Here is a 26,766-nt window from a genome sequence, read left to right as displayed (position 1 = left end):
GCTTTATACTGGTTATACCAGTTTAACTATTTTGGTTGAAAAAACAACACCCGTAAACAAAATAATTAAGTCACTGTTTAATACTATTGACCAAGCCTACCCACTCCCAAATCACAGCCTTGGCATCACCAAATGAAATAAAATTTAAAGTTCTTAACCAAAAATGACTGTAAAACAGGAACCTACAAAATCTTTGAAAAAAGCCAAACTGTTCCTCTCCTGTAATTCAGGAACACTTCATTTAGTCGACTTAATCATTCTGGCAATGACACTGCCAAAGCATCGAACAAAATTTGTAGAACATATCTTGCCATCTGAATCTGTACTTCACTTAACCCTCCTTACTTAGTATTAGCTCTCCTTTACAAGTATCCTCTAATTATCTTTGATAAATGATCAAGAATTGTTTAAAATTCATATTCCATTTCACTAAAAGAATATATAATAATGATTATTTGGTGTTTTGACAATCACTGTTACTGACTAATAGCTTGCTTCCTAATCTTTGTTCATGCTTATTTGTATTATTAAAATGAACTGGTATTAATAATTGCACAGACACTTCCCATTTATGACCAAACTCTTATTTTCGTTTAAGTGAAACATTTTCACTGAGAAGCAACACATCAGAAAGCAAATGCAAGAATTGATAGCTGTGTAACTATTGATAGATGGCTAACTATACATTCTATTTTCTATTTAACTGTTATAATATTCTGTATTATTTAACTACTTCAGGGTTTGAGGATTTTCTGTACCTGAATGCCTAGCCCTCTTTTAGCCATCATAGTATTAATAGCATTTTACCCACAAAATAAACCAAATACAATTTGATTCTCTGTTTCCCTATACTCCTTTTTCTGCCTCTCTCATTCTGCAACATGTTAAACAAGATAATACCAAATTTCGAAAATTTAGAATGCATCACTCTTCCACCTCGCAAAACTGGGAATCACATAAGGAGGCTACGTAGTGGTTGTCTTCAATATGCCCATCTACTCAGAAGTTGTAATTTAAAAAAAATTGAGAGAAATACCCTAGAAAAACCATCATGGTTTTGTTTTGTTATTCCAAGCAGACAAAAGTCCTGTGGTTATTCTCTCAATGAGTTTTTGGAAGAATGAGAAGTAAACATCTATATACCATTTTTTTTACCCTTAAAATCCCATTTTTCCCCCCTCACACGAAGAAAAGGTTGTGTCTGGTAGCTCAGCATTAGTTAAAAAAAGAAAGAAAACTCCTTGCAGGTAGAATTTTAATAGTCAAAGACTACATCTAAACAAATACAGAAATTAAAAATGCATTTTAGAAATAGCTCAGTCTAGATAAAACAGCATTATATTAAAACAATCAAAAACAATTTAAAATGCATTGTTGCAGGCTATCATGCATTACTTCCTTCTTAGTTTGTATGTAAATTTTGGCACTTATAAAACTGAGGACACTATCTAGTGCCAGGTAGTGTAGAAAATGCAATGCAAGTTTTCCAAAATCATTCTGCCAATGAATCTCAATGGTAACCTGAAACACACATCCCCATTATGCTCAGTTAATGGACTCAGATATGGGTAATTTTTTTCAATAAATCACTTGCAAGTTTTTTAAAGGTAAACCTGTGTTCACTATGGATTAGTATAGAAAAATCTATTTCCTCCTTAAAAACAATATTCAGTGTTTTAGGAATGGAGTAGCTGTATTTTTCAGCATTTTCTGTCATTTTTCAATGAATCAGGAGCACCAGTAAATCTGAAGAATCAAAGAATAAGTCTTAATTGACAATCAGTGGATCAAATTCCAAATTCAAATTCCAAATGAATTTGATAAGGACATATACAACAGCAGTGGGTATGATATAAAAATCAGTATTAAGGAAATCCCATTAGAGGTATGGTGCAGTAAATAATGTAGCAAGTTTTTACTGATGAAATTCTATGTGGCTTAGTTTAACTTACTGCTATTTGCACTCTAGCCAAATGAGGTATGGATAGAAACTCTTGAAGGACTATTTCAGTATCCCTCTCTTCCCTAAGAGCTCTTTCCAACTCGTTTAAAAGCTCTTTTGGAGAAAATATTATCCTGTTCTAAAAAAAATAACCACATCTTCAGCAAACAATGCTTTCAATTGCATACAATTAAGTTTAGGGATGCCAAACTTTAGAATATTAAGTTTTACAGACAGAGTTAATTTTTTCCTTGCACCTGCTCTCCCCACTCTTAACTCCCTTGAAAGAGCATAATGGAATTGTCATACTTAGTTGAAGAAAAACGGGAAGTATTTACCTGGGCATGTCTTCTTAAACATTGCAAAAAGTGCCATACTGGGTCAGACCATAGATCCATCTAGCCCAGTATCCTGTATAGCACAGTACAGAGAATGGATGCTTAGAGGAAGTATTTATGCAGGGCCTATCCAGTTTGAGCTTCTACCCTGCCCCTCCTCCCTTACAGGTTCCAACTTTCAAAGGGCTATAAAGTTCTAATTTAGAGGTTGCACTCCTACTTATGTTTAAATAGCCAATGCTGAGCTGGTTTCTGTATTAATTTGTCCAAATCCTCTTTCAAAATATCTGGTTAAATGATCAGCTTCTACAAAACCTTGTGGCAATGAGTCTCACAAGGTAATTACAAATTATGTGAAAAAGAACTTAATTTCTCTCTTTTATAAATTAAAATGCTAAAGTTGTAATTCTTTCTCTAGCAGTGTCAAAATAATTCTGAGAGAAAGTATATTTCCTGAATGGCCTGAATTGGAACTTTTGAGGTTTTTTTATGTGACTGAACCGCTGGAATAATAAGAATGTCTTACAGGAATCTAAAGATCTCTTAAATGTTTTGAAGAGCAGCACTGGCTCTTTAATGATGACACTAGATAGCACTTTTTACAAGCACTTATTAAGGTATCTTAATATAGTTATAGGAACCTAGCCTTACATACAGTTTTACAGATCTTGGGCTTAATTTTCAAGCACTGAGGACAGGAGATTACTAGATTTTTCTGTAACACAACCCTCTGCTGAGAGATGAGATGCAAAGATATAATATAGTGTTCTAAAAACATTCTTACCATGCAAGTGGTAGAGTAAAGAGGCAAAAGGTCAATTTAAACAGGCAACCTCCCTGCCCCAGAGTAGAAGGGAAGGGACATCAGTTGTGATTGTAAAGAGTATTAGGAGAACTTGACCTAGTTATCCTGCTGTTTTGGCAGGAAAATAAAGCATTGCATGGCTTACAGTTTCAGGGTTCTTTATCAAAGTGCTAGAATCAGTCCTGGCCTCTACAAGGAGTTGACTCATTCATTGATAAAGTAATAGGTGTGATTAAGAACACAGAGAAATATTTGATTTCAATTATGTTAACTCCTACTTTTATTTTAGAAAGTCTGTTTTTAAAAAGAGAGAACCCAAAAGTTTTGAGCTAGATTTTTAAAGACAGAAAACCAAAAAGTATACTCCTTAAAACTTTACTAAGAATTAACAGGGACACTCACCATGTTCAATAACTGTTTTAGCAAAGCAGAGATACTTTACCTATAGGATTCCAGAAGGTCAACCACCTCAGTCTGTCCAAAGTGCTTAGCCCAATCCAAAGCCATCCTGAAATAATGACAGGTTTTTTTTACTATCTCTCATTTAGAACTATATGTGCCACCATGCTTTTGTATGTTCTTAATTACTGATTTAAGTATACCATTTTCCCCTCCATTTCTAGTGTCTCACAGGTTTCATAAATACTGTGTAGCTATTTCACATTTGCAAGTATATAAACTAGCACAATAATGAACATGTGTACAATGGATGCGCCCAGTATATACCGTATTTACTCAAATACAAGAGGAGGTTTTTTCCCTTCCAATCAGCAAGGGGAAAAGCTACACTGTCTAGCATTAAACTGCTCCCAAAAACAGCTTGTGCTCAGTAATGGAAACCAATTATGAAGTTGATTAAATACAGCCAACATAGAGCATAACTATAAAACACATGGCCCACATTGGGCAAACATGCTCATGGGACCCTCTCCTGCACTTTTGTTTTGTTTTTTAGCCGTTAAGAAAAAAACCAAACAAACGAACAGGCAGGTGATCCCTCTATAGGGAAACAACCCCAAGCCTGGAGGTACTGAAATACCAAACCAGTACTAGGAGGGCGAGAGACGCCCTGATACCCTCCCCCTTGTTGCCAAAAATGCTTGAACTTAGCCAAAAGGCCGAGATGCTGATGGGAACCTATCACGTTTGTTTGTTTTTTAATTTTGGAAAATTTTACGTGTTCCAGGTCAACTTAGCCAGATCATTTCTGAATCCATTTAAATTGTTCAAAAACTCATATGAGGCCCTGCTACCGGCAAGTATCCTCCACCCCAGACTTTTCAGCTTGGGACTTCAGATACTTCCAAATCCTTTGGCAGGCATCCTACATGCAGGCCCAAGCCTAGAGGCTTGGGGTTTGGATGCTCCCAAGTTTTTCTTACCCTCAGCCATACAGCCGCAGGAGCAACCAAGGAAGGAGTCTCCCATTTCCATAAAGTCAGTGTGCAGCCAAGATCCTCTCACTGGAAGCTGGTCAATGGCAAACTAACTATGAGGCTCTCATAAGGTGTCCTGTCCACACTGGACAGGGGTGGACCCTCCACTACACAGCACCACTTTAAATGCATTTTGGCTTAGATATCAGACCAGTGTAGTGACTTGATCTTAGCCCACAAAAGGCTGAGAAGCTACCACAAAGATAAGTTAATGCAGCCCATCTGAATAAGATACATGGTTAGTACCCACTGAATGCAGTCCCCCTCAACGCTGACTCTTTTTCAAGGCAGTGAACCACTACACTGATATTTGGACTTCCTCTTCACTCCTGCAGCTGAGTTGCACCTTACTTGCTAATTTCCAATGATTCCCATCTCTTCATGAGCTTTAAATGTCTGGCAAACATCACCAAACAGGGCCCCAAACAGTTCACCCAGAATCCCTCTGTCAAACCCTCTCTCAGCCTGTCACCAATGATTAGCATGCCACCCACAAGATAGCAGATCAGGCTGCCCTACGCCTCACCCACACAATTTTTTGAAGAGACCAGGACTCATGACAAGAACACCCTGTTCCAATTATGAGTGGGAAGCAAATTAACACATGGTTCCTTTGGGTGGGGAGGGTGGAGGTGCTATCAGGAGTACACACACCTACTGAGCAGTGCTGAGCTGTGGGATCACCATAGCTTGAAACACTGTTAACTCTGCTGGGGCCCAGCTCAATGAACAACATGGTGTATCATGAGCCTTTCTGCTTTGGAACAAAAGTGCTGCTTAAAAGTGAATTTTTGGAGTACCTGTGCTAAAACTTGAAGCGGTCTCAAAAGAGGTAAAAAGCATCGATTCTGGATGAACTAAGTCTATGGGTATAAATTACTCCATGTATGTTTATTTCAAAGTTAGTGTCTTCAGATTTGCCCCTCACTGCCATGGGCTCAGGGAAAGCAGGGTCTGACAGTCAGGAAGGGTGGCAAGGGGCCTGCAGGAGGGGAGAAGGGGAGACAAAGGAAAAGATACCTAACCATCCTGCACCAATTTATTTCCACTGCTGTAGCAGTGAAAGAGAGACAAATTCAAGACAAACTGTCAGATTCTATACCTGGAATATTATATCAAAAGTATACATCTTCCATATACAGAACCTAATTATTGGGGGGAGTCATCTTCTATTCGGGTAAATACAGTAATACTTTCCCAAGTAAAAATGTCAGTTTCAGGCAGGAGAGAGTACAATTAAGTTGGGTAAAAAAACAACTGTTTCACTTTATTTCAGTTGAAAAAACAAGTCTACATAAAATACTGAGCAATACTTTGTACTTTTCCTTCACTATTGTTTATACTGAACTTTTAATAGTTCCAAAGTGACACACGTGTAGCACTCCCTCTCAGCTAATACATCCATATGTATAAAGGTTTGCTTTTTTAACTTAAAAGTCTTCCTGGGAAATTATGTTCATTATGTCCTTATAAAGCTAATGTTATTGGTCCCTTCCCCCTCTCCAACTGAAAAAAACAAAACTCTTTTGCAAGTTTTTTAACATAATCACCATAGCAACAGCTCCCACCATACTCCAATTCTTGCCTCTTTCTTTATTTTACAATGATCTACTATGGATTTTAAGTTAAATTTTCTAAACTAGTACAGAATGCATTTAAAGTCACAGAAGCTTGAAAAATTGATATTTTTCCATAATAGGTCTATTATTTACAGTGGCTGTAGTACAAGTTAGTCCTGAAACGAAAAAAAGGCTTGAGAATAGAAAACATACTCTTTTCCGGCATGCTCATGCATCATTCATGAATGGCAAAGCATTTAGGGGATGATCTGAAGCTTAGGAGCCTTTCTATTGTCTTTATATTTGCTTTAATATGTATTAATCAGTGCCATTGACAAGAAAATAAGATGGTCTTATAATACATTTGAAAAGCAAAGATTTACATATAAACTTCCTGAAAATTGCATAGCTTTGACAGACATCAGGGCCAGAAGTGACCTTCCGAGATCACTGGGTCCAGCCCCCTGCCCAAGGGGCAGGAAGTCAGCTGGGATCAGATCACCCCAGCAAGGTAAGCATCCAAGCATTTCTTAAAGGTATCCTGAGTAGGTTCCTGCACCACTTCTGTGGGGAGTCTATTCCAGCCTCTGGAGACTCAGACCGTAAAAAAGTTTTTCCTTATGTCCAATCTAAAACGGTCTTGGAGGAGTCTGTGACCGTTAGGTTTTGTCTTCCCTTGGGGTGCCCTGGTGAACAAAAGTTCCCCTCCAGATCCTGATGCACATCCCTTACATACTTATAGGCTGCTACCAAGTCACTTCTCCAGGCTGAAGAGTCCAATGCCTCCCAGCTTCTCTACGTAAGGCCTGTTCTCTTGACCTCTAATCATGTACATGGCTCTCCTCTGAACTCTCTCATGCTTCTCCACATCCTTTCTAAAGTGTGGAGCCCAAAATTGGATGCAGTAATCCAGCTGTGGCCTCACCAAGGCCGAGTAAAGTGGGAAAATGACTTTTTGGGTCTCGTTTGAGATGCATCAATAGATGCAAGCCAAAGTTTTATTCGCTTTGCCAGCTGTGGTATTGCATTGGTGGCTCATGCTCATCTTGCGGTCACGACCCCCCAAGTCTGTTTTGGTTGTGGTGCTAGTGAGTGCAGCTTTTGAAATTTGAAATGTAGGGAAAAGAGAGAAAGTAAAACAGAAAAGGATGATTGGTTTTAGCTTGTTAAGATTATTCACTAATATTACTACCAAGAATATTTTTTCTTTTAAAAAAAGGAAGTTATCTACTTAAAACATGTAAACAGAAATCTGTATTTTTAAAAAGTCCAATAAAATTTTTTACCAGCCATTGGATGATTTGCAGTGCACATTTGCTCCCATACCGACTAGCTGCTCTACTTGACTCAAGAAGCCTCTCCCTGAAGCAACCATTAGTGCAGTTGCACTGGTTTCACTGTGCCTATAATCAACTAGTAAGGAAAAAGAAAAAAAAGAAAAACCAATGAGTGTTCGTGCAAAAACATCTGAATAGTGTTACTGATTCCTCCAAATGTTCTATTTGACACCTTGCAAAATTCTACCAATACAAGAAGAACTTAAATTTTGGATGCAAAGTAAAATATTCATTCCCTCCTCCTTGTCAATCCTCATAAATTTAACATTGTATTGTATAAATTGGCTCCACACAAATATGCACACTTCAGGACTGTGATGATAATTAATAGGAACACAATCCATCATTCCTGAAAATCTTAAGTCAAAAATTTTCCAACAAGTATTTTTATTTAAAAGTAATATTTAAGAAACTAGTAATGCCAAATCCACAGAATTTCTTTACTTGTTTCATAATTTTTCTTTTCTAAAAACTATGCAGCAAATCACAGATGAAGAAAAAACAAGCTTACTAAAATAAAGACCTACCACTGACATTTTCAGTTAAAATAAGGTGAAACACCTGAGCAAAGGCATCAACATCTTTATGCAACCATATGTCAGAGAGACAGGAATCCATTTCTTTTATTAACCAAGGTTCAAGACAGTTCACATCTTTCTCAGTCTAAAATTTAAAAAAAAGTAAAGATATTAGATTTGAAAAATAACCTATACAAATCTTTTCTAAGAGCTGTTGTTCCTCTGACAATTTATATTATTTCCACACCTACGCTAAAGATAATTATTATTCCAATAGTGACACTCCACAATTCACCATGCTACCTGCCTCTAACACAATTCATCTAAAATACCCTTGTTTAAAAGGAATACTGTCCCAAAGAGTTCCAATTTACCTAGATAGCAATATTGTAAGTAAATTAAAAAAGATGATAATCAAGGGACAGTACAAAATATTAATATAAAAATTGATTTGTATTTGCATAGATTAGTTAGGACCGCCTTAAAAGTTAACATTTTACAGCTGCTGTCTACATTATTTCCATTAAGTATATTCTCTCAACAACTTAGGTGAAGTTAACATACTCAGTATAACATACACCAATAGCATAACTGGGGCAGGGGGAAGGAAGCATTCCTTGCCATTGTGATGGCTGCTTGCACTGCTGCAGGATCCAGCACTGCCCCAGGCATGTAGCTGCACTGCTACAACTCTGATGAACAGTAAAACTACTTAGCAGGCTTTGAGACAATTTCCTCCTTCCCCATGCAGGTGAGAACTTGCAAAGTATCCGGGGGTATACAGAGCTGCAGACAGGCAAAAAAATAAAGGGCTTGGATAGCAGGCTATAAGAGGAGTGGTTGAAGGAAACAGGCTTTCTCCGCTTGTGGAAAAGATGATTATAGAAGGGACATGACAGCAATCTTCAAATATTTGAAAGGAGATCAGCTTCAAATATGTAAGGAAGAGGGAGATCACCTTTTCATCTTGCTGCAGAGGAAAAGATGTGAACAAATGGCTTGAAGCTACAGCAAATAGTTTTAGATTGTCAGGAAAATTTTCTTCACTGATAGAACAGTGAGGCAGTGAAACAGACTACCTAGGAAAGTTGTGGACTCTCCATCACTTGAAGTCTTCGAAAAGAAACTGGACAAGCATTTGTCACAGATGGTTTAGGATGGTAATTTTTAACCAGGGTGTATACTTTTAGACCCTTTAAAGAGCGCTGCAGGAAGTGACACGCTATCTGAACTGTTAGGTGTGCAAATGATTCACACCTTAAGCTTACAGGGGTCTGGATAGTCCTGGGATCAGGTGGGAGGGCCATGCACCCATAGGAGACCTTAAACACTAATGCTTATAGTATGGGGAACAAGCAGGAGGAACTTGCCCTCCTGCTTGCTAACACAAACCTGGACACAGTGGGGCTCACTGAAACCTGCTGGGATTCAACCCATGACCGGGTGGTAAACATCAAGGGATACAGACTGTTCAGACAGGATAGAACAGGGAGGAAAGGTGGGGGTGTGGTGCTCTACATCAAAGAGCAATACACATCCTCAACAAAGAGCATGGGGTCAGAGGAGGGGCAGACTGAATTACTCTGGGTTAAAATAAAAGGAGGTCACGGGAAAAGGGACATAATGGTGGGGGTCCACTACAGACCACCCAACCAAAGGGAAGAGCTAGACTAGGAATTCTCAGGTCAACTTGCGGAGGCAGTTAGGTCAAGGGACATGGTCATCATGTGTGACCTAAATTGCCCGGACATCTGCTGGGAGGAGCAGTCAGCCAGGTCTGATCGCTCATGGAGGTTCCTAGCCAAGATACAGGACCTCCACCTAACCCAGGAGGTGCACAGTCCCACCAAGGGAAATGCCTTGCTGGACCTGGTCCTGGCCACAGGCAACAGCTTGGTGAGGGGACTGCAGGTTCTCGACCACCTGGGTGATAGCAATCATCGCCTACTAGAACTCACCATTCAGTGCAGGGGGTTAAAGGCCTGCAGCAAGGCAGAAGCCCTTGACTTCAGGAGGGCCAATTTCAATGAGTTAAGGAGATTAGTTGGGGAGGCACTGAGGTCCCGGCAGGTAGGGGAGTTGCGAGTCCAAGGTTAGTGGTTGTTCCTTAACGAGACGATCCTCCAAGCCCAGAGAGTGACAGTCCCAACACAAGCCAAAGGGGGCAAGAGTGCTCAAAAGCCCCCATGTCTCACCAAAGGCATTCAGGAACGTCTGAAAGCTAAAAAAGAGGTGTACACCCGATGGAAGAGACGGGCCAACATCAAGGAGGGCTATACTTCCATTGCTCGAGACTGCAGGGGGGCTGTCAGGAAGGCTAAGGCAGAGACAGAATTTAGACTAGTGACCAAGATCAAAGATTACAAGAAGTCCTTTTTTAAATGCATAGGGAGTAAAAAGAAAGCACCGGGTAACATAGGGCCCCTGCAGGACACACTTGGCAATCTGGTAGTTGCACCAGACAATAAAGCTGACCTCTTTAACAAATTCTTTGCCTCAATTTTTCTGAGCTGGGACCGGGACATCCCGCACACTGGGATTCCGGATGGACTCAGGAGGGGCACAGACAGGCCTAGGGTCAGAGAGGACCTAGTTAGGGAATTTCTGGTGGGATTGGACATGTTAAAATCAGCAGGTCCAGATGACCTCCACCCCAGGGTGCTGAGGGAATTGACAGAGGTCATTGCGGGACCCCTGGCATGGCTTTATGAGCGCTCATGGTGCTCTGGCCAGGTGCCAGAGGACTGGAAAAGGGTCAATGTGATCCCCATTTTCAAAAAGGGGAGAAGGAGGACCTGAGAAACTATAGGCCCATTAACTCGGTCCTGGGGAAGCGCTTTGAGAAAATTATCCAGGAGCATATCTTCGAGGGACCAGCAGGGGAGATTATGCTTACGGACAACCAACATGGGTTAATTAGGGGCTGGTCCTATCAGACCAACCTGGTTGCCTTCTACAACCAGGTCACAAAATTCTTGGACAAAGGCATTGCAGTGGACATAGTCTTTCTGGACTTTAGGAAGACCTTTGACACTGTCTCTCACCCCATTCTCATTAAAAAATTAGGCGACTGTGGCATCGGTGCCTACACAGTCAGATGGGTCGCAAATTGGCTGGAGGGCTGCACCCAGAGAGTGGTGGTGGATGGGTCTTTTTCGACCTGGAGGGATGTAGGCAGTGGGGTCCCCCAGGGCTCAGTCCTTAGGCCTGCACTGCTTAACATCTTCATCAGCGACTTGGACAAGGGGGTGAAAAGCACCTTGTTCAAATTCATGGATGACACTAAGATGAGGGGAGAGGTGGGCATGACAGAAGGGAGGGACAGGCTACAACTAGATCTGGACAGGATACAGGGGTGGGCGGATAAGAATATGATGGGATTCAATACTGACAAGTGCAAAGTACTGCACCTAGGAAGAAAGAACCAGCAGCATACCTATAGGTTGAGAAACTCCCTTCTTGTCAGCACAGAGGCAGAAAAGGATCTTGGAGTCATTATTGATTCCAAGATGAACGTGGGCCGCCAATGTGAGGACAAGGTCAGTAAGGCCAACTGCACCTTGTCATACATCCACAAATGCATCATGAGCAGGTCTAAGGAGGTGATCCTCCCCCTCTATGCGACATTGGTCAGGCTGCAGTTGGAGTACTTCATCCAGTTCTGGGCACTGCACTTCAGGAGGGATGTGGACAGCATCGAGAGGGTCCAGAGGAGGGCCACTCACATGGTCAGGGGCAGCAGGACAGGCCCTAAAAGGAGAGACTATGGGACTTGAACCTGTTCAGCCTCCACAAGAGGAAGCTGAGAGGGGATCTGGTGGCCATCTGTAAACTTACCAGGGAGGACCAGCATGGAACGGGAGAGACCCTGTTCCCCCGAGCACTACCAGGAGTAACTATGAATAACAGCCACAAGTTGACTGAGAGTAGGTTCAGGCTAGACATCAGGAAGCACTACTTCACAGTAAGGGCGGCTAGGATCTGGAACCAACTTCCAAGGGAAGTGGTGCTCACTCCTACTTTGGGGGTCTTCTAAAGGAAGCTAGATAAATCATCTAGCCAGGGTCATTTGATCCCAGCATTCTTTCCTGCCCATGGCAGGGGGTCGGACTTGATCATCTGCTCAGGTCTCTTCCGACCCTACCACTATGAAACTTAGATATTTCAAATAGGAATCCATAGTGTTAAAAACATTCTGACCTGTTGTGGTCTTTTTTGAGTTCTTTGCAGAAGAAAAATTGCTCTTCTATTTTTCTATAGTCAAAAAAACAAGTGAAAACAAAGAGCTGGCCTTTTCTGAGTCTATCCAGGGGTATCTCGAGTCTAAACAGGTTGAGAATCACTGATCTGGAGTAACTATGTCTATGTTCTACTGTGGGTAGTTTCCATGCTTCCTGGTCACACGTGCCCAGGAAGGAATTTTTTCCCCTCCTGTTGCAACATGTCAGGGGTTTTACATGCCTTCCCAGGAGCACTGGGTGTTGCCTGCAGCCAAGGCTGGAGATTTTCATTTGGGTGTGCCAATGCTCCTGCTTGGACTAAAACTCAAAGGTTCCTGGCTAGAGGGCCTTGCCCCTCCACTAAGAGTCAGACCAATCACTGTATTTGGGACCAGGAAGGAATATTATCGCATGGTCACGCTGGTACGGACTATGGAAGTTTGTCTTCCTCTGTAGTGAGGGCCATAGCCCCGTGCCTTTCTCTCTCAAACCTGCTTTTGCAACCCTTGCAGCAGCAGGGCACTGACTACTGTTGCTCTCTGCTTTAACTGCGTGAGGTTAGGGAACTATGTCTTGTAGATGTGTGACAGGCTTGATTGTGTAGCTTTACTAATAGGTTAGATAAGGTTTTGTGTGGGTTGGTTTGGTAAGGGATAATCCTGCCTCAGGTAAGGGGTTGGACTTGGTGACCACCAGAGGTCCCTTCTGTGATTTCTATGATTAACAAAATTACTTTTCTATGAGAGACAACATATTAACACACAGTATATATGAAACAAATTCTGAGACAACGGAAAACATACCAGCTGACTGAATACTGTGTCACCACCATCATCCAACAGGTCATATTCTTCAGCCACACTTGGGACAGATCTTTGTCTTTGAGCTTCTGGTTTACTACTACTGTCTTGAGCAGAATACCATTCCGTGAGGGTTGTTTGCTGTTTCTCTTCTAAAACATTTATGATTTCAGTAAAACATAAATGCAGTTATATTCTATTATCTAGACATTTAATTTACAGAAGTTAAGGCTTATATTATGGGAAATTTACCATACATCTCTCTTGAATTATAAAGTATGAGTGGTAAGGTTTTGTCTGTATCACCCACTGGTTAAAACACTAGCTATACTTCAACTGAACTATAATGATAAATATAGAGCTTCTAAGATGCATAACTGCAAGCCTTCTCACAGAGCAAGGCCCAAAGCCACCAAATACAGAAGGTTCAAACCGGCAAATAATCAGCACTCCTAACAGACTGCAACAGAGGGGGAATTCAAGTAAATACTACAGAACTGGACCATATTTATTTCTTCTCTATAAGCAGAAACATTTTGAAATGATCAAGTAAGAAGAACAGACTAGTTTCTGGGCTGACCACCATTATGGAAGCCACTATGGCCACCATTATAGAAACCATAACACTGATTGTTGATGTGGAACAACTCCCACATTTCTTAGAGGGAGCAATAGCCAATACTCCTAAGAAATGTGGGAGTTGTTCCACATCAACAACAATCAGTGTTCTACAGCTAAGCTGAGCAACAAGAACAATGTTTACTGCACAAATGACACTTTGATACAAGCCAGTGCTTAAGATTTAGGATGTTTTGCTTATAGTTTGTACATTTTTTTTTAACTGAAAGGAAAGGAACTAAAATGTCCTTTACTTGACAGGACATACATGTCTACTTAGGCTAAATACAGTTTTTAAATTGGTTAATATTTATTACAATAATTTTAAAATAATATCTTCATTGGAGAAAGCAAACAAAAATAGTACAACAACAGTCACTGATTCTCTGCAATGTAAACAAATGCTATTATGCTACATATCTGTTCCCAGAGGTGAACATTAATGCAACTTCTGATACTACCTTGTGAACAGCTAGAAGGCAACAAGTTTTAATGCTGCCCCCTTAGAAAAAGATACCCATCAAAATTCACCAGAAGATAAAGTACATACATAAAACACAGCAGATCAAGTTATTTCTTCTTTTTTTTATAAATATTACTTAAGATCATGAAACACTTAGAGCCTGAAGATGCAAGTATTTACAAATACATTAAGAATTACTTAACAAAAATATTTAACACATTTAACTACTCAACCACAGTTGCAATCCTACGTTTCCTTTTCCCCTGACAAATAAGTGAGTCTACTAACCTTGCTGTTTTTCTTTTTTGTATTTCACCATTTCTTTATTTGTATATCCAGTACTTCGTAAAATGTCTTCTAAAAACATCTCCTTAACCTCAAATGGCCTTCCTTGTACTGAAAAAATAAATATTTTATTTATTTGCTTTTTCTCCATTAGTTACTGTAACAAAGATCAATGTGTTTAATGCACAAAATTAACGCAAGTTCTAGCCTACAAAAGAAAACAATTTTCACAACATTCCAGAGACTTGTTAAAGAACCAAAATGCAAAAAGCTCCTTATGGCAAAAGATACTATGGAGTAATGGAATGGAATGGAATGTATGTAAGATTTTTAACAAATTTCAGGGGGTACTTTTGCCTGGTTAATGTCTTCAACTTTATGGAAAGGTAACTGGATACAGTGTATGAGCAGAAAGTTGTTCTTTACAGTTTTATGAAAATGAAAACAAACTATTTTTGTTCTGTCCAATTATGCAAATTAGCCCATTGTTAATTACAAACACATGATTAATATATGGTTTACTAGCAAACTGCCCATCATGAATGACAGGGCAGGGGGAAGAGGAGGCAGGTGGGGAAAGAGCACCACCACCCAGTACTCGACAGTGGTTCTGCTCCGCCTCCAGCCCCATGTGCCCCACACCCACCACTCCTATCTGCCTGCAAAGGGGTGTGTGGCCACCCCTCGGATGTGGCGGTGAGGCTGGAGCAGAGCAGGCAGGAGGGGAGCGTGAGGCCAGGGCTGTGCTGCCAGCACCTCACACCACCACCACCTCCAAGAACCAGGGCTGGGGGAAGGAGGCGGGGGGCAGCAGCGCTGCTGGCTTCAGCCCCCCACTCCAATCCCTCAGTCCCGCTCCATCCCCACCATCTGCCTCTAAGGAGCAGGGCGATGGGGGGGAGGAGGAAAAGAGGCCAGCACCAGTGGATTTGCCCCCCACTCGGGCGTCTCAGTCCCCACCCTTACAGGGGTACTCCGTCGTGTGTGTCTGTCTGTGCAGAACACTCCGTTTGGTTGTTTCAGTCAGCATTGTGATTGGCTACAGAGACAACCAATCAGAGTGCGAATGAAATGTTAGGGACAGACAGACAGACACAGTGAGTATTATATTACATTAGAATGGTAGGTCTTCGAAAAAATAGTAAAAAAAGAGAAATATAACTAATTAGCCTGGACTCGCATGTGATCTTACCAGATGGCCAGTTCTGAAGTATCTTAAATCAAGTCTGTCCAATTCAAAGGCTTAATTTGGTAACGCTCCCTTTATTGCTTCAGTTGCTACTGCTAGCGTCTCTGGGCTCCCCATCCTCCTTTGGCACCTGGAAGCAGGGTAGCCCACAGCTCAGGGTGCCACTCTGCACTGAGAAGGGCCCCTACATGGTGTGGCAAAGAGTACCGGGGGCCCATGTGGTTACCCCCCCACTCTGAAGTTGGACATCCCTATGTTAAATGAAAGTGATGATATATATGAAGCACCATCCTTCTGTCCTAGCTGAAAAGGCCTAGGACCAGAGGCAGATCTATGGGATTGTTTATTGAGATGAGCAGGGCTTAACACCAGAAATGACCTGACCATGCAAGAACTAGGAGGATCATCAGGACTGATCCTGGTCTCACCTTGCCGAGTACCCACATAATAATACACGTAGGCAGGAAAGGGCATATGGGAGGATCCTGGACCATACGGTTTCTTGCCCAGGCAGCAAATGATCTATATATGGACCATTTCCCTGGAATGTGAAACTCATTACTGAACAAGGTGAGGAAAAGCAGGGCCACAGCATGATCTGTGGATACTGGGAAAGCTAAAGAAAAAGTTTCAAAAGCTTCTGTGCTAAAAGCACTTGTATACCCATAGGGAGGACAAATATTGACAATGACTGAAAAGAAAATGTAGAAATACTCTTGGTAATATGAGTTCACTTTTCCAAAACAGTAGCAACAAGCATTTTAAGGACAGCATGTAAGCACAGTTTTAACTTGGATTAATTTAACTCAGTAGTTTGGGGGGGGGGGTTGGGCAGGGGGCTCTTATTCAAAATTATTTGTTAGTTTCATAAGAAAGATATCAATTAAGGATAAGTTAAAAAGCCTTAAATCTGAATCACTTATTAGTTATATATATGAATCTCTACTTACTGTGAATTACTGGGCAACTTCCAAAATATCTGATAAACAGATTCACATCTAGGGCAGCACTAGATAGAATCAGTTTCAAATTTGCTTGTTTTTGCAATATGTCTCTGAGTTTTATTAACAAGAAATCACTAAATCTATCCCTCTCATGTAATTCATCCTATAACAAGCAGAAAAAGAAAACACGTAAAAATCATTACTCCACAATCACAGCCATTAAGAAAACTTATCCTGTCACAGCACAATTTGGAACAGTGAAGCATAAGACAGAAATAGCTTGACTTTTGGATTCTGAGTGAATTTTCAGACTATTACAAAAAACAAACACACACAAAAACTAAAAACTAAACAAAAATGTTACAACATTAAAAAATAAAGTAATTGATACTTGAGCCAATCCAGAAGTCATTGAGGCAATACAGAACCCCTGCCCCACCCCCCATGTCATTTTAAATAAAGGCCATTTTCAAAGTTAAATGGCATGGACCCTAACTGCAAAAACAAATCACACCATGGTACTTTTCACACAGGATATTGGGACCCCTTTAGCATTCAGGTAAAGGTACGAAAGGAGAGACTGTCTTGCAACTGCGGAACTGGTCAACTGACAGGGCTCCTAGCTGCAGGGGGTCCTACTACACATGCAACTTAAAGCTGCATAGCCACCAGTTATAAACTTAATACACATTTGTGTCTAACTTTATAGCAAGTTGGACCTTTTTTTGGCATAAGTACTTTACACATGTAAAGCTGGTCTCAGTTAACTGCATAATACCTGCAATGGGTAGAGGGGATCTTAGCTGTAGGCAACTGGCTGGAGATTTATCTTACGCATTTTTTTTTAAATAGAAGTCAAGTAACTCAAGCATCAAGCTGTACAGATAGCTACCTTTTATATGAACAAAGGGTTGCATAGTGGTTACCTTGTCCTCCTCTTGTTTGTTATAGCAATTTACAGATGTTGGTTTAGATGGTAAACTCTTTAGAACAGGGATCTATCTGTACTTCTTTACTATGCTCAGCATTCTGAGACCCTAGTTGCCACCCTGGACCATTAATTTTGCTGCTGCTTCTGCTAAAACCCACTCCAGATAAGGGAGGCAAATAAAGCAAAACCTTGGATTTAAGACTTGACAGTTCTCCTACTTTTTCTATTCGTGTAAGCAAATAATCTACTAAAACTGCCATGACTCAAGTAATACTCTCTGAAGTAACTAAAATACTAATCTTCCAACATTCTAAACATTTTGAGCCTGATGCAGCCACTTTAAATACACACTGCACTGCAAATATATGATTCTTCACACACAGACTCAAATGCTTAAGGACTACATGTGATTATGAAACTTGCAAGATCAAGACTCTCAGTACTTTGCCTAAGTAAATGAAAGTCTTAACAAAAAAATGAAACTCACCCTCCAATATTTCCATGAGATGTTTTAAGACCCAATCTAGTTGGTTCTAAAGATGTTACAAATCATTTAAGGCTGTAATCTTAGCAATTTTAATAGTCTAAAAAAAATTATTCTCTACCTTGACAGGCAGCCCTTTTAATACAGTAAACCCTACACACACATACACACACACACACACACACACTATTGTACAGGCCACCCAAAGTAGCAAATACCATAATTCTCATTTATATTATCCTAAACAAATAACAAGCTGACAAGAGAAAAAACAAGTCCCGATTTTGTTACCAAAGATACAGAACAGCTGTTCTTTATGTGAAACATGCAAGGGTTCTTACCACAATAACATGTGTCACTGTTGACAGTGTGCTATCTCCTGCCATTAGTGTGCGAAGTAAAACGCCATTAGTGCAAAATGTTAATAGTGTCTTCGGAGAAACCCTGTTAGGAAGTTACAAAATAGATGTTTCAATCCCTTACAATTTTATAATTATACAGTATTTAAAATATGCATGCCATTTTTGTTTGGCTTACTAAAAATAATGTTCCACAAAATATTTTAATTGCTGATCAACAGAAATATAATTATATCACAGTTCCTTTATAGGCATATACTTAATAGAACCACTGGCAGCTATACTAGTTTAAAACGGATTCCCAGAGGATGTGTGACCTGACAAAACTTTTCCTTCTCTAGAATCACATGGGTATACTCTTTAAAGCAATGTCAGAGTCATGGTCTATACCAGAATTTGAAAATACAAAAGTACACCAGTCTGTGGTTGTTTACTTTTCTGAAAAATCTATAGTGTAACTTGGTTTGTAAAAACAGGCTCAGTAATTTTCCAGCAAGCTTAGCCAAAGTATCTGCAATTGACAGTGCTTGAAATGGACTGGTCACAGGAAACCACCAGACCAGACAGTCTCCCCCCGCTCCCCACCCCCCAGCTTCCATCTTGTTTTTCAAGAATTTCAACTTTAATTTCAGAGTCCACACAACATCAGTATTCAACATCTGTACTAGTGCTCCAAGTAGGCAGAGCTAAGTTTGCCTACACTTCCTTCCACCATCAGTTTGAGCTTTGACCTGTACAGCTTCACAGGCAGGTAAGCTTAATAACAAATATAAAGGTCAACCAAGTTTGGAAGCCACATAGTTACTCAGAGAGTTCTCAAGATCAAAATCCCTTAAAGAAGCCAATCCAGAAATAATTTAGCTCCTTCCCCCTACTTACCTCATTATTCAGATGCCCATAAGTGACCCTTCTTAAATTGACCCTTAACTATGTAATATTCAATGAGATTAAAATGAACTCCTCATTGCTAAGGAATGCTTCCTGCTGTCAGACACTGTTGGAAATTGCATTAGTCTTCCAATCTGTCTTCCATTTTTCCTTCATATTCAAATAGTCTCTAAAATCTTAACTGCTTTTCTTATGCAGTATCTTCAAAGAGTAGCCTGCTACTTTTCTCAACAAGGACTTACTATTCTCTCTCAAGTACTGCAACCCCTCCCATCTGACCCTTCTCACATTCATCTTGCCCTAATTCAGACCAACACAACGCTACTGCATTTCAATCATTCATCTTTTCTGTCACTAAGATTTTCAGAACCTTTAAAATCCCTTTATCTGGCTTTGTAAGTCACTGTACTTACCTTCAAAACCTTACTTAAGTTGCCTCCCTTGTCCTTTTATTCTTCTCTTCTTTCCCCCCCACCTTCACTTCAAGCTACACAAGTAGTTTGCACCGTGAGTTTTTTCTTCCGACTTACCTGCATGCCGCCTTCCACATGGATCCAGAAACCCATCCCTAGCTCTTCACTGGCAATTCTACCCAGTTTCACTTAAAAAACATGCCTATCAGAAGACCTACAAACCTCCTGTACATTAGCTAGCAATAAATCAAATGTCAAGTTGAAAAGGAAATGAAATAAAACTAAAACACAAAAAGATCAAGGCAGACACTCAAACCCATCATTTGTTTATGCTCTCGTTTCTTCCTTTTTACTGCAAATCCCACAAAACTTTTAGCTGTACACAAAGAATACCAAAAAACTTTGCTGATTTCACTGAAAACTGGATTTTGTGTCAGAACAAAACAAAGTGGATCTGTAAGGTATGTTATTTCCAGATGAAGCTAAAGATACCGCAGCTTATTATTAGAAAATGAATTTATTAAGTGGAAGCTTAATCCATACAAACAAAAGGCTGTTTTCTATATTGCCAAGGGTCTGATCACATGGAACATCACACCTTCATATAACCACAGCCAACCATTACCGCATCTCTGATCATGTATTATTGCTGCATCACAGATGTGTATGCGTCTTTTAAACAACAGAAAGAAAGTCTCTGCTCTGAGGAACTTCCCTTTTTTCTTAAGTTACATACATTTGCACAACTTGATCTTTTTTGGTTATGCCATTAAAAAAGTATCATTCATACCTGCTTTCTAATCGGATCTGATAACCAATTGTCTGGCCAATCTTTTCTCTTCTTTCTGCAGCAACCCTTTCAGCCACAGCAATTGCTGCCAAACGTCTTGGCTGAGTGCAAAATATGCGACATGGAATTCCATTTTTATAACAATCATCAAGAAGGAACTGAGGAATCTATAAGAAAGTGCATATTGTTTTAGACTCAAAAATTTACATTTTTACTATAATAAACAAAATGTATGATAGGAGTACCAAAATAGTCAGCTTTCATTCATCCACACCCACAACATATGTCAAGTGCTGGCCACCCGGCTGGGGCTAGGGATGCTGCTACCACCACCACCACCTAGCCAGGGCCAGAGCCACTGTGTGCTCCATGCCCCAGGCCAGAGCCAGAACAACCACACAAGGTCAGTGGCAATAGTGAGGGGAAGCAGGGAGGGGCAACAAGTGGTAGCGGGAAGGCAAGTGGTAGGCAGGGGTCAGGCTGCCTGCCCTCCCTGCCCTGCTTTCCCCACTGCAGCAGTAGAGAGGGTTTTGAGATGAGGGAATAAAATAAATGTAAGGCAACCCTCCAACAGTTAAATTCTATACACTGAAATGTTTTAACACATTTGTATCTTTCTATGAATAGAATCTAATTATTATGGGGCAGAGTCCATCTTAAATTGAGTCATCTTGGATTCAGGTAAATACAGTAAATATTTTAAAGAATAATTATTTATTTAAAAATTATGTTAAGTTATTTTGGTTTAATTGCAATAAAACCCACCTGAGTCGTTTTTCCTGATCCAGTTTCTCCCACAATCAAAATAACTTTATTTTCTTTAATAATTCTGACAATTTCTTCCTGTTTCTCAAAAACTGGTAGAGATTGCCTGAAGGAATCAAATTCAGATTCTCCCCTTTTCACTGGAATCTGAGGGATGCCATTGTTAAGTCTCCCACTTGTCTTGCTCATTTCTCGATTCTCTAAGAGAAGACAGAATTAATAACCAAGTACCACCAATCTGTCAATACCATGTACATTCTCCAAAATGCTCCAAATTAAATTTTCTGCTATGCAAAACTGATCAATCTTAATTTTAGAAACCTCTCTACAATGAAGTATGCAGTTCTTTCATTTTGTTTAACGTAGGGTACAGTGGAACCAGAATCATTTGTTTCCCAGTGGTTTTGAAACCTGCTTAGTGTGCAGTAGGTTGCTGAAATGAGAGTAAGTCACTGAGCTGTTTGCTGTGGCATTTACTTCAGAGAGCATACTGAAGTAATTTGGAGTTCATCTCCAGTTCCATGCATCACATAGGCACAGGACCCTTTGACATAAAAGCTGCAACAAACAGTTGGAGCTCCTCAGTAGTCCAATGTAGCTGCTTAGCTTAGGTTTGTAGATCCCCAGTTACTTCACAATCCATCATCTTCACAGGAAGGTTGGGAAACTAATCTTGAAAAGATTCTACTGGATCTATATAGAAACTGAACATTTTCCAGAATCCTAATTGAAGTATTTTTATTGTTTAATAGGCATTTTGAAATAAGAAGACTGACTTTCCCAAAATCTTACTCACAAAGTCAAGAGAGGCTAAAAGTAATGTAAAGACATGAGATTCAGCCCCACAGGGAAAAATATTATTTGTAACTATAGGGCAGCTAAAGAGAGATGGCAAGCAAGAGAAAGAAGCTGGCCTGGCTGTCACAGCATTCTAGCCTAACCCCCTCTTGCAGACTCATATTTTCATAATCTGCAGAGAAACCAGTCATCTCATTATAATATATGCCTACTTTTAAGATTTTACTCTACCCCAAAACACGAGTTTGTGACATCAAATTATACACACCTGTTTTAAAGGATTGTTATTAATACTATGATACCTTGGCTCAGAATTCTATGTTAAATTTCAGACTTAACATATTACATACTATCTTCAGAAAGGTTGAAGGTAATCATAACAACTCTTTGATCCCAAATGAAAGAGAGCATACCCATTGATATGTCTGTTATTCAACAAGCTAAATATTATATAGCAGCAAAAAGCCTTTACAGTACTGATACCTTCATAATTCTGCTAAATAATTAGTATCCTGGTACAATAAGGAAATTCATTAAATGTGTCTTTTTAGCTGCTACTTTCATTTGATAAAGATTTAAGAAATCTAGACATAAACTCTTAAAGCCAGGGATCATTCCCACCAGTAGAATAATAAAACATAATACAAAAATAAACTTATTTTATAGGGGGGGGAAAAAAAAATCAACACTAAAATCATGCAATAAGAAAATGAAAAGCCTTTTTTATCATTTTTTCATTAAATTGCATGGATATACAACCCAATATCAGTATACGATGTACATACCAGCTTCGACAGCAAACACATTTCCTCGTTCTGTTTTTGGCAAAAGTTCAGTGCGTTCTTTATTGGTGACAGGAAATCTCTGAATTAGACTCCTAATAGCATGTTTTGTATTGGGAATCAAACTGCAAGTCATTACTGTATGTGCCAATTCTGAACCATCTTTTTTCCTTACAGTTAGGTATCTGTTTGCTCCTTTCCTGAAAAGAAGTAAATAAATTACATTTTGCATAAAGAGTAATTCCCTTTGAGATTGTATTACCATGATTTATAAATAAAAAAGGTAACTTCAGCAACTTCAGAATAAGACCTCAAATACCACAATAAAAAAGGATAAGAGAAGCACATTAACTTAAAAATAATCAGTGATTAATGCATGAGGGACAGCAGAGAAATCCAAGCAGAGAGGAAAACGTTTTTTATAATTCTAATTTACAGATGCGCTATAAATCAATGCAATAAATAAAGTTAGTGCGCTACCAAAATATCCCTCCAGCTATGACCGCATCTCTCAACTTATCTGTTTCTCCAAGAAAAAACAACTCTGATTCTTAAATGTATTAACATTCCAAAGTTTCCTTTTTTCCTCCAACATACACACTAGATTTCTGTTACAATATCCCCATAAACCTAGGGGTCTGAGTAGGTTTAAGACTCTTCTATGTTTTCATGATTTAGCAGTCATAAGAAAAATATAAATAAAACACATTGAGTCCATACGCAAGTGACTTCAAATCTTCAGCATATCCAGTCAGATAGCATACATTGCACTCTGGAATTGGAAATAAAAAGTTTACAATGCACTGTTAAAGCATCCACAGTCAAAAGTTACTTCAACACTAAATATAATTTTTTCTTTTGCTTTAAAACTTATCTCAGGAGCCCAATAGTTCTCCTGGAGTGTTTATTTTAGTATGTTACAGCTCTAGTTGCTTTGCTTCTAGGTAGCACAATCCATTAACCAACCTAGATGAGCACATATTTGCTAGAATTGTGGATGATTACATCCACTTCATTCTCTGTATTCTTCAACTCAGCACTGAAGTAAAACTCAGAGTCATTTGTTTCTGAAGAGTTTAGCACAGCAGTCCTCAACCTTTTTAGACTCAAAGCACTCTTCACAAAGGCCAGACCTCAGCTTTTACTCATTTCTTAACTATGGAAAAAACAACAGAACAATTCTTCTGTTGCAAAGAACTTAGAAAGACCACAACAGGTCTAAATATTTTGGACCCTATGGATCCCTATTTGAAATGCCTGGGTCACTTGTACACGTTTCTAACATGATTCACATCTAACGACACAAATATTGCACAGCACCCCAGAGCATCCTTAAAAGCCTGAGAATCACTGGCTTAGCACAAGGTTCTTTTTTATTTTAATCGAGGCCAACAATGAAAGCAGAATGAGGATACAAAACATTCCTGGCATGATACCCTAAATATCAAGAGCTGATGGGTCACAGTAGCAACCCAATAATACTACTGTCATCAGTAGTGATATTACAACTTGTTTTGAAATACTGATTTTACTGTTTAGCAAAAGTAGTTTGGAGTGATGAGAACAAATTATGATCGGAGTTTTGAACAAGGATGGCCTCTGTCTAGAAGCTGTGTTAGAAAGAAGAGACTATGCTCAGGGGAAACACTTCAAAACTGCTGCCCATTTCGTAAGTCAGTAACATCTAGGGATTTGTGTGCCTTGCAGATAGCAGTTTTTGCCTTTTTTACCCGCTCTACTACCTTAGTATTTTTAAACCTTGAAAACTTGGCAATAGTGAGATGCTTATTAGAAGTATAAGCTGGTCATCATTTTATGTGAACATAAAAGGGGCCCTCTGTCCCTGGAGCTCTTCTTCTCTTCTTAGGGTATCAGACAGGGGAGGGAGAACGGGGTAAAACCATCTCTCAGATATCACTGCACCTACAACAAACTCCTTTCTGAAGGCCCTGCTCTCCAAATTTCTAGATATGGGAACAGATATTTTCCATGATGCTGTCCCATACCAAGGTCCTGGATCCCATTCAGAAGTGTGGGCAGAAGATGCTACTATTAGACCGGAATAAGCCCCACAACTACAAGGAAAGAGGAGCCTTCCTTTACGTACATATGTAAACAACAAGCTAGTAAGAGAACACATCTTCCAAAACCACACAGCTCTCCAATTCCTTCAACAATTAAAGAATACAAACATTAAAAAAAGAGGAGGAATAATGCTAGGAAAGAAGCATGAGGAACCTGTTTCCTTTTCTTATCAATGCCTCTACCCTCAGGGATTTTCCCATGGAAAAGAACACTGTTATCCTTGGCCATGCTATAAAATGCACCAAAATGATACAATATCATCTAACTGATAGGCGGACGTTCACATCTAATAATTAAGAGAACTAATCAGGTTGACGGCTTACCCTTTGCTTTTGGAGATGAGGCCAAGGGACTGACTCAGTCGGTGAATAAAAGCTCGTTCCGTACTAGTCAAAGAAGAGGGAAATTCCATTTCTAAGAAGAAAAAAAAAGTCAAGAGACAACAACACAGCAGAGCCACCTTCTTCCTTCTAACTTCAGTAACCAAAATAATACTTTTCTACATTTTATATTTAATAGCACTAGCAAGCCAAGGGAACAATGAAAAAGGACTGTCCTGTTTCAACAGACTTCTTTTCCCCATAAAATGCAATTTTAGTGCAAGGCCAAATTATGTTATTAGTTTTACAGACTAATTAAGGCAATCTGTTATCATATTTTTACAGCTTATTGGCTTTGTAAAGCTGTAACTGAGGGACCAGTTTGGCCTGCACCACGTTTGTCACAAGTGGTGGATACACTTCTCAGGGAGGCCCAGCAAAACACAGTCTGACTTGCAAACCCCGCAGTTTCTCTGCTTCCCAGGGCGGAACCAATCAGGACTTGGGGGGGGGGGCAGGGAGGGAGGCTTGAATACAGGTGGGGGCCTTGAATACAGGGCCCACATGTGGGAAGGAGCCCCCATGGGTCTGATCCAACCTGCCAACTTGCTCAACCCCCACTAACACACTACAGGGATATGTGCTGCTGCCTCACTGGCCCACCCTTCTAGGTGGTGGCTCCAGTCTGCAAGTACACACAGACATCACCTTATGTATTAATGTATATGAAAGTGAATAAATATGGTAACAAATATAATAATGGGCATATATGATGATATACCACACATAATAACGAGTGACACTGGAGCAGTCTGGAAGGGCATGATGAGCACAGCCCCGCGGGCCCGTCAGCGCAGTGACGAGAGGTCCTGCCCCGTCCCGCCCCCGCGGGCACCCCTGCGGGCCCCGCCCCAGTGCGAAGCGCGGCAGAGCCCCGGGGCGCCCCGAGGGGGAGCGAGCAGCGCCTGAGAGGGAGGGGGAGGGGCCGGGTCCCAGGCCAGCACCTCGCTGGTCGCCGTATCGGAACCGCTCCAGGGCCAAGTTCACGGCGATCTTCACCTCCTCGTCCACGCGGATGTCCCGCAGCCCTTTGGCCCGGCCGCGCCCGCGGCCGCCGCCGCCCGGCGCAGGCCGCGGGGACTCGCTACTGGGCCGCGACATCCTGCCCCGGGGCTGCGACCGGGTCGGAAAGCGAAAGCGGCCGGGAGCGGAGGCAGGGGCGGGGCCACGCGGCGGCGCTCTGACGCCAGCGCGTCCTCTGGGCAGTCGGCGGCGGCAGCGGCACCGTCGCCAGGCAGCGTGCGGGGCGGAGGAGGAGCGGCTGCCGCGGGGGGCGCCGGGATGCGGGGAGGCGCGAGGCGCTGAGCGTGTGGCCTAGAGTCACGTGACGTGCGGGCCCTTGGGAGGACAGCTGCCCTTGCAAGGCACTTGTAAGGCCGAGGCAGGAGCAGGTCTCGCCTCAACTCTGCGCTAGGATGCCCTCAGCCCTGACAGCCCCAAGACCCTTACCTGCTCCACGTAAAGCGGGGGCACCCGGGCAGCCAATGTCCTGCTTCTGTGGCACGTTGTCAGTATGTGCTCAAGAGAGCCTAGACAGAGGGCTGCAGCCTGCGAGAGGAAGGTAAAGTCCCCACAGTCGTACTAGTCTGGCTGCGGGGTCAGATTCCTTCCTGCCCCAAGTTATGGCAGTTGGTCAG

At 40.9% G+C, this 26,766-nt stretch overlaps 1 protein-coding gene across 3 annotated transcripts in view; it reads right to left on the bottom strand.

Moving 5' to 3' along the window:
* The window catches only part of YTHDC2 (YTH domain containing 2), a 56,697-nt gene extending 30,408 nt beyond the window's left edge, over positions 1 to 26,289 (bottom strand). Inside the window, exons 1-12 of one of the 3 annotated variants that reach the window (XM_019532488.1) lie at positions 26,074 to 26,289; positions 25,073 to 25,163; positions 22,668 to 22,864; positions 21,085 to 21,284; positions 20,320 to 20,486; positions 18,211 to 18,313; positions 16,461 to 16,617; positions 14,325 to 14,432; positions 12,959 to 13,107; positions 7,945 to 8,080; positions 7,367 to 7,493; positions 3,528 to 3,593 (exon numbers count right to left, since the gene is read on the bottom strand). In XM_019532488.1, coding sequence (XP_019388033.1) covers positions 3,528 to 3,593; positions 7,367 to 7,493; positions 7,945 to 8,080; positions 12,959 to 13,107; positions 14,325 to 14,432; positions 16,461 to 16,617; positions 18,211 to 18,313; positions 20,320 to 20,486; positions 21,085 to 21,284; positions 22,668 to 22,864; positions 25,073 to 25,163; positions 26,074 to 26,230 — 1,658 coding nt within the window. In that variant the 5' untranslated portion in view covers positions 26,231 to 26,289. Of the gene's footprint in view, positions 1 to 3,527; positions 3,594 to 7,366; positions 7,494 to 7,944; positions 8,081 to 12,958; positions 13,108 to 14,324; positions 14,433 to 16,460; positions 16,618 to 18,210; positions 18,314 to 20,319; positions 20,487 to 21,084; positions 21,285 to 22,667; positions 22,865 to 25,072; positions 25,164 to 26,073 lie in introns of those variants that run through there. The other 2 variants (XM_019532489.1, XM_019532490.1) reach the window with 2 other exon arrangements.
* Between the last annotated feature and the right edge of the window lie 477 nt (positions 26,290 to 26,766).

The sequence above is a fragment of the Crocodylus porosus genome, unplaced genomic scaffold, assembly GCF_001723895.1.
Source record: "Crocodylus porosus isolate Cpor-Errol unplaced genomic scaffold, CroPor_comp1, whole genome shotgun sequence".
Taxonomy (NCBI): Eukaryota; Metazoa; Chordata; order Crocodylia; family Crocodylidae; genus Crocodylus; species Crocodylus porosus.
This window is presented reverse-complemented; position numbering and strand designations above follow the sequence as displayed.